Source organism: Nycticebus coucang, chromosome 3 (genome assembly GCF_027406575.1).
Source record: "Nycticebus coucang isolate mNycCou1 chromosome 3, mNycCou1.pri, whole genome shotgun sequence".
NCBI lineage: Eukaryota > Metazoa > Chordata > Mammalia > Primates > Lorisidae > Nycticebus > Nycticebus coucang.
This window is the reverse complement of record NC_069782.1, coordinates 87,826,166-87,842,969: the sequence shown is the minus strand read 5'-3', so window position 1 is coordinate 87,842,969 and position 16,804 is coordinate 87,826,166. Positions and strand designations below refer to the sequence as shown.

Genomic DNA, 16,804 nt, shown 5'->3' with positions numbered 1-16,804 from the left:
TCTCTTATATCTTTGTTTAATTTCTGTTTAGAGGATCTGTCCAGCTCTGTAAGAGGTGTGTTAAAGTCCCCTGTTATGATGGTATTATCAGATATCATATTGCTCAGACTGAGTAAGGTCTGCTTCAAGAATCTGGGAGCATTTAAATTGGGTGCATAAATATTTAGAATTGAAATGTCTTCTTGTTGTAGTTTTCCCTTGACCAATATAAAGTGACCATCTTTGTCTTTTTTGACTTTAGTTGCTTTAAATCCACATGTATCTGAAAATAAGATTGCAAGTCCTCTTTTCTTCTGAATTCCATTTGCTTGAAAAATTGTCTTCCAACCCTTGACTCGGAGCTTTAATTTGTCTTTTGAAGCCAGGTGTGTTTCTTGCAGACAGCAAATGGATGGCTTGTGTTTTTTAATCCAGTCAGCCAATCTATGTCTCTTCAGTGCGGAATTCAAGCCATTAACATTTATTGAGATAATTGATAAGTGTGGTAGTATTCTATTCGTCTTATTTGGTGAGAGTCCATTGCTTAGTTTTATCTTTTGCATCAGTGTGGAGGTTAGGTTCTGTCCTTTGATTTCTGAGTTCTTACTTTGCTGCTGATCCATTGTGGTGGTCAGTGTGCAGAACAGGTTGAAGTATTTCCTGTAGAGCTGGTCTTGTTGTGGCGAATTTCCTCAATGTTTGTATATCCGTAAATGATTTGATTTCTCCATCAATTTTGAAGCTTAGCTTAGCAGGGTACAGAATTCTGGGCTGGAAATTGTTCTGTTTAAGTAGATTAAAGGTAGATGACCATTGTCTTCTTGCTTGGAAAGTTTCATTAGAGAAGTCTGCAGTCACTCTGATGGATTTGCCTCTGTAGGTCAACTGGCGCTTACTCCTGGCAGCTTGCAGAATCTTTTCTTTTGTCTTGACTTTGGACAGGTTCATCACAATGTGTCTTGGAGAAGCTCGGTTAGAGTTGAGGCGACCTGGGGTCCGTTATCCCCCTGAAAGCAGTGTGTCAGAATCTTTAGTGATGTTTGGGAAATTTTCTTTTATAATATTCTCTAGTATGGCTTCCATTCCTCTGGGGCATTCTTCTTCCCCTTCTGGAATTCCTATAACTCGTATGTTGGAACGCTTCATAAAGTCCCATAATTCTGACAGTGAACGTTCTGCTTTCTCTCTCTTCTTTTCTGCCTCTTTTACTATCTGAGTTATCTCAAAAACTTTGTCTTCTACCTCTGAAATTCTTTCTTCTGCATGGTCTAACCTGTTGCTGATACTTTCCATTGCATCTTTAAGTTCCCTGATTGACTGTTTCATTTCCTTCAGCTCTGCTATATCCTTTTTATATTCTTCATATCGTTGATCTCTGATTTGATTCTGTTTTTGGATTTCCTTTTGGTTATTTTCCACTTTATTAGCAGTTTCCTTCATTGTTTCCATCATTTCTTTCATTGTTTTCAACATGTGTATTCTAAATTCCCTTTCTGTCATTCCTAACATTTCTGTATAGGTGGAATCCTCTGCAGTAGCTACCTCATGGTCCCTTGGCGGTGTTGTTCTGGACTGGTTCTTCATGTTGCCTGGAGTTTTCTGCTGATTCTTCCTCATGGGTGATTTCTTTTATCTGTTTCCTTGCCCTAATTTTCCTTTCACTTCCTCTTGCTCTTTAAGTTCTTGTTCCTTTGGACTAAGGGTTACAGGACCAGAAGGGTGAGAAGGTTGAAGAGCAAAAAAGGGATGAAAGAAAGGAGGATCGAGTGATAAGAAAAAAAAGAAAGATAGAGAAAGGAGAAGGGGTGGGTATAAGGAATATTGACAAAAAGAAGAGAGGCACAGAAAGAGGGAGACAGGGCTATATAGGTGTACGGTAGGGTACTTTGACACAACCTTAAAAAACCCCACCTTCTGGGGGTGCCCAGTTGGGTGGTTCCCTTCAGGTCAGCAGCTCTTTGCTAACCTGATCAGACACAGTACCCCACCTCCACCAAGTAGAGAGGAAAGACAAAAATGCTATAAATCAAACCAAAACAAGCAAACAGAAAACTTTACGGGGATACAATTGGGTGAAAAACCAAATGATAGCGGTAGAAACACTAGCAAAAATGAAGTTGTAGTTATTAAAAAAGGCAGCAATGGGAAATTATAATTAAACTAGAAAAATTGAGAAAGAAAAAGGGATCTGTATGGAAAAGATTGAAATTAAAAAACAAAAGAACATCAACAACGTCAAAATAAACAAAAACAAAAAAAAAACAAAACAAAAAAAACCCCCCAAAAAACAACCAAACAAAAAAAAAGAAAAAAATACACAACCAAAAACAAAGCAGTTTGTATATGTTATTGAATATTGTCTGGGCAACACGTGGTCTTCTGGGGTATGAGATGTTAGTCACAGTTCTGATACGACTGGAGGCTGCTGATTTCTCAAACCCCAGCAGGTAGACACCCTAAATCTCTCTTCAGCCCACTTAAAAGGCACTTTGAACTTGTAAACTTGCTGAGCAGAAGCTTTCCCAGCTTTCTCGCTGGAATCACTGCTGAAGTGGCTATCCACTTACCCAGTGTGCCAAGACCGGTCTCACTCTCCCCCTGAGGGTTAGGGCTGCAAGGCGGTTCAGACCCCACCCTTAGGCTACTTGGTTGCTGGGTTACCAGCTCCCACCCATTTCTAGCTCTGCGACCCTGAGGGCGGAGCTTGCCGGGGCAGATCTCTGACAATGGTTCTGTGTGACCCACCGCCAAACACTATTAGCTCCGTCTGGCTCAGCGGCTCAGACTGGGGCCCTAGACAACGTCCAAAGTTCTCCGCACTCCCGCTCAGGCCTTCCCCAAGGCAGTTCAACTCAGTGCCAAGTCCAAGGACATCAAAACAGTTCACAGGTAAGGCCTTTCTGGTTTGCAGTCTCACTGCTACTGAACTTACAGTTGTGGGTCGGTTTAGACGGATTGAACACACGCGACCACTTGCCGGTTTTCCACTGTTTTAGTCCTCCTCTTGGGGTCCAGAAGACTCTCGCTGACTCCCTGTATCCTCATAGGAGTGATGATAGGCAGTTCCCACCAGCCAGAGATGCCTGGAGTCCTATCTCCCCCAACTCACGGTGCCCAGATGCAAGGAAGCTGTTACTCGGCTGCCATCTTGCTCCGCCCCCTTCTCTCCATCCACAATGTTTATTTTTACCTCGTTACATTACATTGTATTCAGCATAAATCAAAATGAAACAAATATGTTTAATTGGCTCAGAAAAGGTTAATGTGAAAAGAAAAATACTGGGTAAAATTTTACCAATAGCGAATTAGCATTTAGAGGGATGGATTTGAGTTACAGTGCCATGGAAACCACTTCTATAGTTCAGGATATATGGGTTTTGTATGTATGTTATCAAATTATTATTTCATTTAGGGTGAAATAAGGATTACAATTGCATTAACATAGATCACTGAATGTTACTCTTTGTGAAACTGTTTTTGTGTGCCACCTAATAGTATTAACTATAAATCAGCATTTGGGAAAATTTTTAGTTCTTAATATGTTAAGATTAAGGAATAAAGTATAAAATATTAAATACTCAGTATAAACTTAGATACTGCAAAAAGAACTCAATGAACATTTCTCCTTTAGTTTCTTCTATATTTGTGCTTAGAGAAGTTTCTGTTCGGGTCTTTTGCCCACAAAGAAATGAAGTTTTCTTTTGTTATCAATGAGTTTGAGTTCTCTGTGGATTTTAGTTTATCAGACCTTTGTCAGAAACATAACCTGCAAAAACTCTCCCATTCTGAAGGCTATCTGTTTGCTTTACTTACAATGCCCTTAGCTGTGCAGAAGCTTTTTAGCTTGATTAGGTACCAGTAATATAATTTTGTTGTTGCTTCAATTGCCTAGGATCCTCATAAAATATCTTCCCACCCCACTATCTTCAAGCGTTTTCCCTGTACTTTTAGTTTTTTTTTTTTTTTTTGAGACAGTCTCCTGCTTTGGTCCTGGGTAGAGTGCCATGGCATCATAGCTCACAGCAACTTCCAACTCTGGCTCAAGCAGTCCTCTTGCCTCAGGTTATTTATTTATTTATTTTTAGTAGGGCTGGGGGTCTCGCTTTTGCTCAGGCTGGTCTCGAACTGGTGAGCTCAAGCAATCCACCTGCCTTGGCCTCCCAGAGTGCTAGGATTACGGGTGAGCCACTGCACCCAGCCTCTTATAGTATTTTTATAGTTTCATGTCTTCAGTTTAAATCTTTTATCCAGTGAGACTCAATTTTTGTTAGTGATGAAAGGTGCGGGTCCAGGTTCAGCCTTCGACAGGTTGCCAGCCAGTTCACCCAACACCATTTGTTAAATAGGGAATCCTTCCCTGATGTATGTTTCTGTTAGGCTTATCAAAGACCAAATAACATGTGCTTGGGGAAAGAGGAGAAGGACAGGAGAGGAGGGTGGGAGGGTGAGTATTTGGTGGGATCTTACCTAATGTACAGAATGCTAGGGCACATTTTGAAACAACTAAGTATATTATAAATGTCTTACCACAAAAATAAGTGAGGCGCTGGTTATGTTAGTTTGATTTAAACATTACACATTGTACATCAAATCGTCACATTGTACCCCATAAATGTATACAGTTACGATTTAATAAAAATTAAGTCTAAGGGCGGCACCTGTGGCTCAAAGGGGTAGGGCACCGGCCCCATATGCCATAGGTGGCGGGTTCAAGCCCAGACCTGGCCAAAAACTGCAAAAATAAATAAATTCAAGTCTAAAAAAAGTAGAAAAAAATTATCTAGGCAGGGCATGGTGGCAGGAGCCTGTGGTCTCAATTACGGGCCAGGCTGAGGTAGGAGGATCACTTGAACTCAGGACTTTGAGGATGCTGTGAGCTAGGCTGATCCCCTGACACTGCAGCCTGGGGCAGCAGAGTGAGACTTTGTCTTTAAAAACTCTTAACAACAAAACCTGTGGCCTAACCCAATCATTTTAATCTTAGCCAAGCAATTTAAACACATCAAGTGCTCACTTTCAGTCTCTTTGACATATTTAGTAATCTTTGATCAGAAGAAGCTCATCCTTTAGGATGTGGGCAGAGAAGTAGCATTGTCTCAATATACATTGAAACATGTTTTGATTCTTCATGGACAAGTTTGTTCAATAGAACATCTTTAGGTCACATTGTTTTCTTACATTTTTTAAACGTTCCTTCCAGGCAATGCTGGAACATTTAATTTGCCTTTTTGATCTCCAATCGGATTCCCTTACCATTATAAATCTTCATATTTTGCCTAGAGGCTCTGAGGAATTTTAACTTTATTTTTTAATAACTCATGTTTTATTCTAGAGCCTTTATAAATAAAATCTCCCAGGATTGCAAACCCACAAGGGTGAGTCCTTTAAGCTGAAACTGATCAATGAGCTGAATAAGTGAGAGGTCCAGCTTGGGTGGTGGATAAGGTGATCTGGCAATCTGAGTACAAGGACAGGCCCGGATTTTCTTGGGAGGGCTTCCTATGAACTGACTGACATGGACATCATCCGTGTGTTCTCATAATTTGGGGAGATTTTTAGCATTAATTTCATGTGAGACAAGAAAACTGGCAAATTCAAAGGATCTGTTTCCTCTACTAAGAAGCCTACAGGAGCACAATTTTGGCTGTTGACAATTTCAGTGGAATCAAGATCAAAGGTTGGACTATCCAAGTGGATCAAGTGTCTCACTATCGGGCTCCTAAGGACTTAGAGGATGTGGATGAGGTGACCAGAGAGCACCAGGAAAAGGGTTGTGGGGCTCACACCCCCTCACCAAGTTCTTCTGAGGACTCTGAAGATGGCAAACCCACAGATAAGCACAGAAAAGAAAAAAATGGAAAGAAGAGAAAGAAAAGGAGAATAGACTGGAGCGAACAGCCTGGGGAGCACAGGCAGAGTAGTTGTCCTCTTCAGGGCCCAGACGCAAGGCAATGAAGGAAAAGGATGACCCCGGCCCTAAGAAGCAGAGCAGGAAGAGCTCCCAGAGAGTTCAGAAGCCAGAGTCTGTGGGAGTCAGGTTTGCAGTGTAGTTTGGGCCAGGCATTTCTGGAGGGCTTGTTGCCCAGAGTCCAAGTTCCTCAAAGTCCTCATGGCTAACAATAGCCTGGTGGTCTACACAGGATGGTCTTGCACCTGACAGGCTTAAGGCTCAAATTCTGTGTCCTGCTGTCTTGTTGAGCAGAGTCTAGGATCCTGTGCCCCCTTTTAGTGCCACAGAGGCTTGATTGTTAACTGGTGACTGAGAACAGTATGGCTAGCAAACGAAGATGACCATCCCCTGAGTCCTGCCCAGGCACAGGTAGAAATCACTGAAGTGAATGGGGCACGTATATCCTCAATTTGTAAAGTCTATCTTGTAATCTCATATGGGGTGACTGTGTGACATTCCTTGGTTTCTCTTCTTCTGACTGTTAATGATTACCTGGGGCGAGTTACTTTGAATGCCTCGAATTAAGTTTATGTATTATGTTGTGAACATGATTTATGATTTTTGATTGAAGAGACCTCTCGGAGAATGGTCTGGTGCTACACTTGAGATGCTCACAGGCTCACATCGGTCAACTTGCCTGAGGGAACCAAGTCTGAGTTTTTTTTCTCATGTCAGTTGCTTCATTGCAGTTCCTGGCAATGGTTGTGGAGCCCCAGGCTGCCACTAGAGTCCGGGGAGGGATGGAAACGCTGCACAGGCTCCCCTGAGGTCAGGACCACCCGCCTTGGTGGAGCAGAGGACCTAGAGAAGGAGCTGCAGGAGAAACCCAAGCATGAGCACAAGTCCTCAGCAGGAGGGAGGCCAGAGAAGAACAGAACAGGGATAGGCATGGGGTGATAGGGATAGGGACTCTGAAGGACAGAGTCATGGAAGCAGAAGGAGCCGAGACAGATTCCATAGGCATGAAAGGGCCTGGCACTCCCGGGAGTGGGACTTCTGAAATCCCAGTGACCACAGGTGTCATTGAGGCCTTTTCAGGTGCTTGGTAAATTTGGCAATGAACTGTTTTTTAAATGCAGTGAAATTCAGTTATGTGTGACTATTTTTTGTATATAAACCCCTGAGCCGAATGATTTGAATTCTTTGAATATTAGAGTCCTTGAGAGGGTTGTTTCAGCAGCCACATATCCTGGATATTTTAGCAGAATTCACTGTCCCTCAGAATCAACATACTTGCTACTTACCAGGGTCTGTGTCCTAAATTTTGGTTCATTGATATGGGTCTTGAACCCATAAACTCCAATTCAAGATGTGATTGTGAGGAAAGGAAAAATACTAGACAATTCTAGAATTCTAGTCTTCATGCTAGGTTTTGAAGAACCAGCATCATAGGACCTTTCCAATTGGCAGATAGAACTATACAGTGAGAAATGTGTGCTGAGTTTGGATAGTTTGATGAAAATTTATTCATCACCTCAAACATCTATCATTTCTTTATTTGTCTTGGGAATATTTCAAATCTTCTCTCCTTGCTATTTTGAAATATATAATATATTAGTGTTAACTCGAGTCACCCTACTCTGCTCTTGAACATTAGGACTTAATCCTTCTATGTAACTGTATTTTTGTGCCCATTAACCAACCTCTGTTTATTTCTTGCCCCTGTCTACCTCTTTCAGCCTCTGGAAACTATCATCCTACTCTTCACCTCCTTGAGATCATCTTTTTTAGCTCCCACATACCAGGGAGACTGAGAACCTGTGATGTTTGTCTTTCTGGCTTATTTCACTTAACATAGTGACCTCCAGCTCCATCCATGCTGCTTCGAATAACACATTTCATTCTTTAGGAAGTCAAATTGTCCCTGTTTGCAGATGACATGATCTTACATACAGAAAATCCTACAAGCTCCACCAAGAAAATCTTAGAAGTGATGAACAAATTCAGTAATGGTTTAGAATACAAAAGTAATAGAGAAAAACTACTAGTGTTTCTATACACCAAAAACAAAAATAAATTTAATCAAGGAGATAAAGGATCTCTACAAGAAAAATTATAAAGCACCAATGAGTAGTCACAAAAATGGAAATGCATCCCATGTTCATAGATGGCAAGAATTGATATTATGAAAATGACCATGCTGTCAAAAGCAACCATCAGATGCAGTGCAATCCCTATGACAGGGGTTCTCAAACTATGGTCCGTGGGCCACGTGTGGCCTGCCAAGGACAATTATCAGCCCGCTGGGTGTTTTTGCTGCCGCTGCCTGTCCTGCTTAGCAGCCGACTCATTCCAGGCCCGCAGTGCGCATATGTGGAATGTGAGCCAAACTCTCCAACACCCCTGCATTTATATTCTGATTGGTATTCACTTGTGTATGATGTATGTTGTGTGCTGTGTAAGCCCTGGTTCACACTGTTGTGATCTCTGAGCAGTGCGAGTTCAGCTATATGCTTGTATGGCTGAACTTGCATTAGATTCTGAAGAAAAAAGGCATATGTGCTTTCTTTTTTCCTACAGTGGAATCTGATCGCATGGGTGAGAAGACTTCTAATTTTTCTTCATTTTTATTCAATTTTATTTTGAAGTCACAGAAGAGCTTGCTGCACTGCAAAGCATCAAAGGAACAACTACAGGACAGGATATCTCTGAAAAGGTTTGCCAAACTGTGAATGGTTTGGAGCTGGACTGGGCTAAACTAGCCAGTGTGACAACTGATGGTGCTTCTAGCATGGTGGGGTCTAAGAAAGGAGTAATTGCTTGCATTAAGCAAGAAATGGACAAACATAACCATTCTCATCCAATAGCCATACACTGCGTCATTCACCAACAAGCACTGTGTAGTAAATCACTGAAGTGGGACTCTGTTATGAAAACTGTGGTATCTTGTGTTAACTTCATTAGAGCTAATGCACTAAACCACAGACAATTCCAGGAATTTCTGTCTGAGCTAAATGTTGCCTATGAAGATGTTCGGTACCACACACGAGTCCGTTGGCTGAGTTGAGGGAGAGTTTTGAAACATTTCTGTGACTTACTTCTGTGGAAGTAAGCTTTTTTTTCTGCGGATTACAGCTTTTCTGCTTTCAAAAAACAGAAATAGCAGAGCTCAATGATGCAGAATGGAAATGGCATCTTGTCTTTCTGACAGAGGTAACAGAGCTACTCAACAGTTTCGGTGTGCAACTTCAAGGAAAGGGGAAGCTCATCTGTGATATGCAATCACAAAGCATTTGAAGTAAAATTAGGCCTCCTCATCAAACAAGTGAAGGAGGAAAATTTCTGTCATTCCCCATAATTCAAAATCTGTTAGCGAAAAAAACCATTGGTTGCATTCCCAAACAAAACGTGTGGATTCAATGGAAAAGCTGCAAAAGGAGTTCCAATTTAGATTTAAAGAGCTTAATCTTCATGAACAGGACATATAGCTTTTCCGTAACCCATTTTCTATTGACATTGAAAATGTGCATATGATTTACCAAATGGAACTGGCTGAACTGCAGAATTGTGACTCTCTAAAAGATGCATTCAAGTCAAGCAGCCTTCCTAATTTCTATGCATCTCCCTCCCCTCTGAGACATACCCTAATCTCAAGAACCATGCACTCAAAATGGCAACCATCTTTGGCAGCACTTACGTGTGTGAACAGACTTTTTCCAGAATGAAACATCTGAAATCTCCAACCAGTTCTAGACTAACTGATGCACACTTGCATCACTTGTTGTGACTAGCAGTGACAAATATGGAACTGGACATTGACCATCTCATTAGCCAAAAGCAGGCCCATATTCCCATTGAAATACTGGTAAGTTTGTTGATTTAACTTTACTTGTTCTTCATTTTAAATATTGCATTTGTTCCTGTTTTTTTTTTTTTTTTTTTTTACTTCAAAATAAGATATGTGCAGTGTGATAGGAATTTGTTCATAGTTTTTTTTTTTAAACTATAGTCCAGCCCTCCAATGGTCTGAGGGACAGTGAACTGGCCCCCTGTTTAAAAAGTTTGAGGACCCCTGCCCTATGACAATACTAATGACACACTTCACAGAAATTGAAACAACTCTAAAATTCACGTGGAATCACTGAAGACCTCAAATAGCCAAAGCAATTCCAAGTGAAACAAAGCTGGAAGCACCTCATCGTCTGACTTCAAAATATAACATAAACCTATACTAATTAAGACAACATGATCCTGGCATAAAAATAGACACATACACCAAGGGAACAGAATAGAAAACCCAGAAATAAATCCAGGCATTTATAGTCAACTTGACAAAAGAGCCAAGAACATACTTTACAAAGGGATAGACTTTGCTATAAAGTCTAGTGCTGGGAAAACTGGATATCCAGATGTAGAAAAATAAAATAGATCCTCACAGCTTTCCCCATACAAGGATCAACTCCAAATGGAACCCTGAAACAATGAAACTACTAGAAGAAAACATCAGGGAAATGCTTCCAGGCATTGATCTGAGCAACGTTTTTTGGGGGGTAAGGTATCAAAAACACAGGTAACAAAAACAGAAAAAGACAAATGGGATTATATCAATAAAAAACTTCTATACAGAAAGGGAAACAATCATGGAGTGAACAAACAACATACAAAAATCGGAGAAAATACATGCAAACTATTCTCCTGACAAAGGATTAATAAAATATATAAGGAGTTAAAACAACTCAGTAGCAAATAAACAAATACGCCAGATTTAAACAGGCAAATGATCTCAATAGGCATTTCTGAAAAGAAGACATACATAAGGCCAAGCAGCATATGAAAAAAATGCTCAACATCACTAACCATCAGAGAAATACAAATCAAAACCATGGTGAGATCTCATCTCACCATAGTTAGAATGTTTCTTATCAAAATGACCCCCCCTCAAAAAAAAAACTCCCACAAAACAAAGAAAACTAAACAAAAAACAGATGCTGGCAAGGATACAGAGAAAGGGAATTCTAGTACAACTGATGGTGAGAATGTAAATTAGTGCAGCCACTATGAAAGCTAGTAAAGAGGTCCTCAAACCTCTGGGTATATATCCAAAAGAAAAGAAATCATATCAAAGAGACAGCTGCACACCATGTTTACTGCAGCACCGTTCACGGTAGTCAGGATAGAGATTCAACGTCAGTCATCACCAATGGATGGACAGATAAGTCAGAGGTGATATGTACACTCATGTATACACATAAAATTCTGTTATTTTCTAAGTGTCCAACTCAAATTTGTCTTCTAAACCTTTGCCATTATTGTGATTTTCTTTTCTTAACATGAGACATTTTTCATTATAAAAAATAATACCTGCTCATACTTTTGTAAAAACACAATTTTCAGTAAATGTAGATGATCTTATATCAAACCTTGATTTTTTCTGTTAACAAAGTCAATTTTTTTTTTTGCACAAAGTCAATTCTTAATTAACCCTTTTCCCTCTGAAGGAAGCTCTTCTCACCCCAGCAAGCATGGCCTCTCAACCTGTGCCTATCTAACAAGGGTGTGGGGGGCCAGGAAGTCAAAACACAGCAAGTGTCAAGAACAGTTCCTGACCATCCCTGGGGCTAATCCTTCCCTCCTCACTCAACAGGAGCTCCCCTAGGACTGGACTGTGCAGGAGGGCTGACGCTCAGGGCAGCAAGGCGGGGGATTTCAAAGGCTGTATGTAAACACTCTGAGTGACTTCAGTGCTGGATGCAGGTCACTGTTCCTGCACATTGTCAAGACCCATGGCATGTGCTTCACCAAGGGTGAGCTCTGATGCAGACCACAGGGTTTGTTGATAATAATTGTCAATATTGGCTCATCAAGTATAACTAATGTGCCACATTAACACAGGATGTTAATAATGAGGGAACTGGGAATGGAGGAATATCTGGGAATTCTGTACTTTTTGCTCAGTTTTTCCATAAACCGAAAACTACACCCCACCACCAGTCTGTAAATTAAAAACAAAAAAGTACTGCTGCATCTGAAGTCAGTATGTATCAAAAGTAAGCACAACCAGAAGCAAACTTTTCAATAAATTTTGAGTTGAGTTGATACAAATTCACTTTCACTACTCCCTCTGTAAAATTCATGTTCTGGGACAATGGTGGGGAAGAGAACATTTGAAATTTTTAACTACAGGGAAATCTGCAAACTAACATGTCTTGGAATTGGTTCTTCATAAGCAGGAGAGAAGAATTCACGTGTATAGAAAGAGTTGGCAATGCATACAGAATATTTTGTAAATAAAAGTACATTTAGCTACAATCTCCCAGTTCTATGTATGGCAATTTTTGGGACACCTTAGAAGTAAAAACATACCAATTCTAATTCTTTAAAACTCAACTAGAAATAAATAGGTACCATAAAACACAAAATTTCAAGAGTATTTAACTGAATGACAAAAATGTAAGCATCCTGGAAAAAAGTCTATTAAGATAAACTTAAAAGTTTATAATGCAAATCTTGGTATAAATTGGTAAATCTGGGTTAAAGGTATATGGGAGTTTCTAGAACTTTCCTTGCAACTTTTCTGTAAGTTTGTATTTCTATCAAACTGAAATTATAACAAAATTCATGAAGTTACCTACCAAAAAGTATCCATGACAGTCAGAATGACTCTCTTAGTCATACCCAAGAAGTGGGGAGGATCTCACCAGTGTACGTCGGGAATATTGACCAGATGGGGCAGGGTGGTAGCCCTCCAAGCCGGACTGTACCCTCCAGGTTAGCTGAGAACCTGGCTCTGGGGACAGACTCGGTTTATATGAGTGCCCATCCCTCGTCAAGATACCTTCTGTGAAGCAGACATCTCAGGGAGGAAATGAGGTCAAAGATGTTTGAGGAGAGAGAAAAAGATAGTGAAGTCACTTTAGAAGATTCTGGCCCAGAATTGTGGAAGGAGTTCATTGCTGAAGCCACAGCTCGCTCTAGTCTCTGAGCTGTCAGGACAGAGGAGGCCTGGGTTCCTTCACCAGCAAACATTACAGTGTGTGCAGGTGAAGGGAGGCAGCCCCTACCCTTCCTGAGCATCCAGTCTGGGAGGGGACTTGCTCCTGGTAGGGAGAGGGTGGAGGCCACAGTGCTGGAGATGCAATGGAATTGTGAATTCCCAGCTCCTGGATTTCTGCAAATGGAGCATCAACCTCTGGATCTTCTGTGTCCTGGATGGAACCAGGCCAAGGAGGCAGGAAGGAAGACCTCTTCCTAACTTGTTTTGGGATAAGAACCTCATCACTGGAACAAAGGACTTATTTTCAAGACAGACCTAGGGTTTTTTAGGAAGGGAGAGTTCGTCATTGCTGTGTTGTTCCCTCACTGTGTCTCCAGCAGGCTTCCTGAACTGGGCATCTGTGAACAGCTGGGAAGGTGGGCTGGCGGGTAAACACACCTGTGAAGCTGGCCCACCATGCCTCGTCCCTCTATCAGTCGTGTGAGCCCAGTGAGACAACGCATAGGTTTAAGAAAAGCAACTTTGCTGCTCACAGAGAGGCAGCAGGGGTCAGAAGATGCTTGGCGTTCATGGCAGGCTGGTCTCCCAAGGTTCAGGAAAGCTGCCTATAGAGGAGAGTCTCCTCATACACACCCCATGTCTTACTGATGCTGAGAACCCAAAAAGCACCCTGCCCTTAGTTTTATGCCCCAGGGCTCACTGGCAGTGCTGGGCCAGCCAAGGCCATGGCATACCCTGTCCTTCAGCCCATCCCTCAGACTCAGATACCCCCTTAGTTGGGCCAGTTGGCTTCACACACCTACTGACCTGTATGTGGCTGCAAAAGTCAGTCCCTGAGACTCACGGAAAAATTGATTGACGCAACCTCCGGGTTGCACTGTAGAGTCAGGTCAGGACACATTTCACTGGGTACAGGAGGACCATTAGCACAGCAGGGGGCCAGGCTGTCTTGGGCAGTGACCTGGTCCTACATTCCAGCCTCCAGAAGTTGCTAAAGTGGTCAAAGAAGGGTCCCTCAGATGGCCCCACTGTGTGCTGCCAATGAGGTGGCCTGTTCCCAGATCTCTTCCACTGTATCTCTACAATCCTCAAGGTACAGCCAGAGGTGTCGGGAATCACCAAATGCTAGCCTGTTCTGCCAGTAGGTGGTCAGGGGCTGCTCCACTAGCCACTCATCTCCACCTTGGCTGGTGAGCTCAGTGGATACTGTTGGCCCTGAAGGGCCGGGGTGGCAGCATTAGTCCTCTCCCACACAGTCGATGACAAGTTGGATGCCATTTTCCCAGGACATATGCTTGTGCCAGGTGTGAGGACACGGACGGCAGAATGGAACCAACTGTCGCTTATCTTCTTGCAGAGTCTTAGGCAGCTGCAGTGTCAGACGTGGAGCCCTTTTGGTTTAGAATCACTGTGCACAAGCACTTGAGGATCCAAAATTCCCCGAGAGCACAGCCCATCTGCGGGGTTCGGTCTTCATTAGTATAGCACGGCCATGAAAGACACACAAGCCAGGAAAGCGCATGCGACTTCAGTCAGGGAACAGTTATTACAGAGTCTCCAGTCCAACAGTATAGACCCCAAGTCTGATTCAAACAGGAGTTAGGGTGCAGAGTAAGGGGGCATGGTTGACATACTTTGCTGCACCACTGGCAATGTGCAAAGTCTTTTTTTTTTTTTGTAGAGAAAGAGTCTCACTTTCTTGCCCTCGGTAGAGTGCCGTGGCGTCACACCGCTCACAGCAACCTCCAACTCCCGGGCTCAGGAGATTCTCTTGCCTCAGCCTCCCGAGCAGCTGGGACCACAGGTGCCTGCCATAATGCCCGGCTATCCTTTGTTGCAGTTTGTTTGGGGCTGGGCCGGAACCCACCACCCTCAGAACATGGGGCCGGCGCACTACCGACTGAGCCACAGGCGCCGCCCCTGTGTAAAGTCTTTTATGTCTATGTTCTAGGTAACCCACACCAAGAGTGTTTTTCTTCAGTTGGTACCACTGGCAATTGTTGGGACCCCTTCAGATCGGCAGTAGACCACAGGTGGACTATTCATTTCTGGAAATTCCCAGAATACCCTGCTGGCAGATTCAGCAGTTCTTTAGATCACATGAGAAGGTCAAAGCTCCTAAGACTGAAAGGAAGTCTTAGAGGAATTATTCTTTCCCAGATAGTGGACAATTATCCTTTCTTGAAGGTTTGCTCACACCAGGAAGACACCACCAGCACTGCAGGCCCTGAGGCATGTCTGGTGAGGTGGGGCAGAGGGAAGGGTCTGAGGGGGAAGTCCTCTTGCACGTGGGGAGAGAGAGGCTGGGCAGACAGGTAGAAGAAGGGCTGGCTGGTCCACACCCAGGGCAGAAAACCAGCTAGAAGAGAATACTTTGGTCTAACTCAGTCTTTCACTGTCAGGTAGCCGCACATCTAATCCTAGCTCTGCCACATGCTGGGTCAGTAAAACTTGTCAAGCTTCTTAATCTCTCTGAGTCTCCTCATATGCAAAATGGAAATAGTAATCACCTCTGTCACAGGATTGTTATGAGAAACAAATTAGACCAGTTATACAATGTCTAAAGCTCAACAGCAAATTCGTCAACAAACATAGTGAGCCTAGGATTGGTTTAATTAATTTCTTTAGTAAAAACAATCCCACAGCATTTATTATCATTTTGAAATAGCATAAGAGTAATCATAACCATACGCACAAATATTTTAGAAACATACTCCCAAGAAAGTATACCCCCAAATCCTGTATTGCCTTCTCAACAATTTCTCACTTCATTGATCATTTCTGTTGGAGACATTTTGTAGCAGAGTGATATTATCTGCTTTTAGCATGATCTGACCCAGTTGTCTTCTTGACTTTGTTTTAGAATGAATCTCTTCAGCATCATCTAAGACCAGGTTCATGTACTCATCAACACCAATGATACAGCCCTCCGTCCGCACTTCCACTTCCTCCTAGAACCACAGTGAGTGGTTCTATGATGGGCTGCACCATCACCTTCTGCACTTTCTGGCCCTGGCCACAGTACACCATGGGGGAATCTCAGAAAGACCACGCTACCCCTATGTCACTTTATAAAGAAACTTTGTTTTAATTCATAAATGAAATGATGAACAAACAAATATGTTATAAATAAAACTGATTTGAAGAATATACAAGAATATGTAAAAGCACTCAGGAAAAGAATGCCTACATAATATCCTTAAGGCTCTCTTTTTCTTTTCTTTTTGAGACAGAGTGTCACTTTGTTATCCTTAGTTAAATGTGGTGGCATCACAGCTCACAGCAACCTCAAACTCTTCAGCTCAAGTGATCTTATTGCCTTAGCCTCTGAGTAGCTGGGACTACAGGCCCCACCATAACACCTGGCTATTTTTTTTTTTTAGAGATGTGTTCTTGTTGTTGCTCAGGCTCGTCTAGAACTCCTAAAGTCAGGCAATCCACCCGCCTCAGTCTCCCAGAGTGCTGGGATTACAGGAATGAGCTACCACGCCTGAACCCCTTAAGACTTTTGACTTTTAAGAGGTTAAGACAAACTGAAGCAGTTTGCATTTTAATGCATTGACCAGGCCATAAAACTACAGTGCCTCATCCAGCACTTACAAGTTGTCTGCTTCTTTATCTGTTGTGAATTGTTATGCCGAGATACTTTACCAACCACTTTTTCTCAAAAACGTCAGATGAGATCAAATAGCAAGAACCTGCTTTTTATCCAGACAGATGGTAGCATGAAATAAAAATTATGAGCAATCTCCATTTTATCTTTTTCGGCTTTGACATGATTTATTTTCTTTCACACTGACTTGCAGCTGGAGCCCTAGTTGCAGTGTGTTGTAGCTTTCCCTCCCCTCTTCAGCCTCTTTGAATTCAGACTGAATTCTCCCAGCCTGGAGGCCAGAGATGGGCTGGGATCTGGACCCAGCCAAAAGGGCTCTGGGTCCCAG

The 16,804-nt window shown here is 42.3% G+C and overlaps 1 protein-coding gene and 1 pseudogene across 1 annotated transcript; one reads left to right on the top strand and one right to left on the bottom strand.

Moving 5' to 3' along the window:
• Positions 1–4,252: 4,252 nt before the first annotated feature.
• LOC128581061 (RNA-binding motif protein, X-linked 2-like) lies at positions 4,253–5,934 on the top strand (annotated as a pseudogene).
• Positions 5,935–15,631: 9,697 nt separating this feature from the next.
• LOC128581060 (small nuclear ribonucleoprotein E-like) lies at positions 15,632–15,893 on the bottom strand. Its single transcript, XM_053583491.1, is given in 2 exon segments — positions 15,632–15,836; positions 15,838–15,893. Coding segments are annotated over 2 exon segments (261 nt in total).
• Between the last annotated feature and the right edge of the window lie 911 nt (positions 15,894–16,804).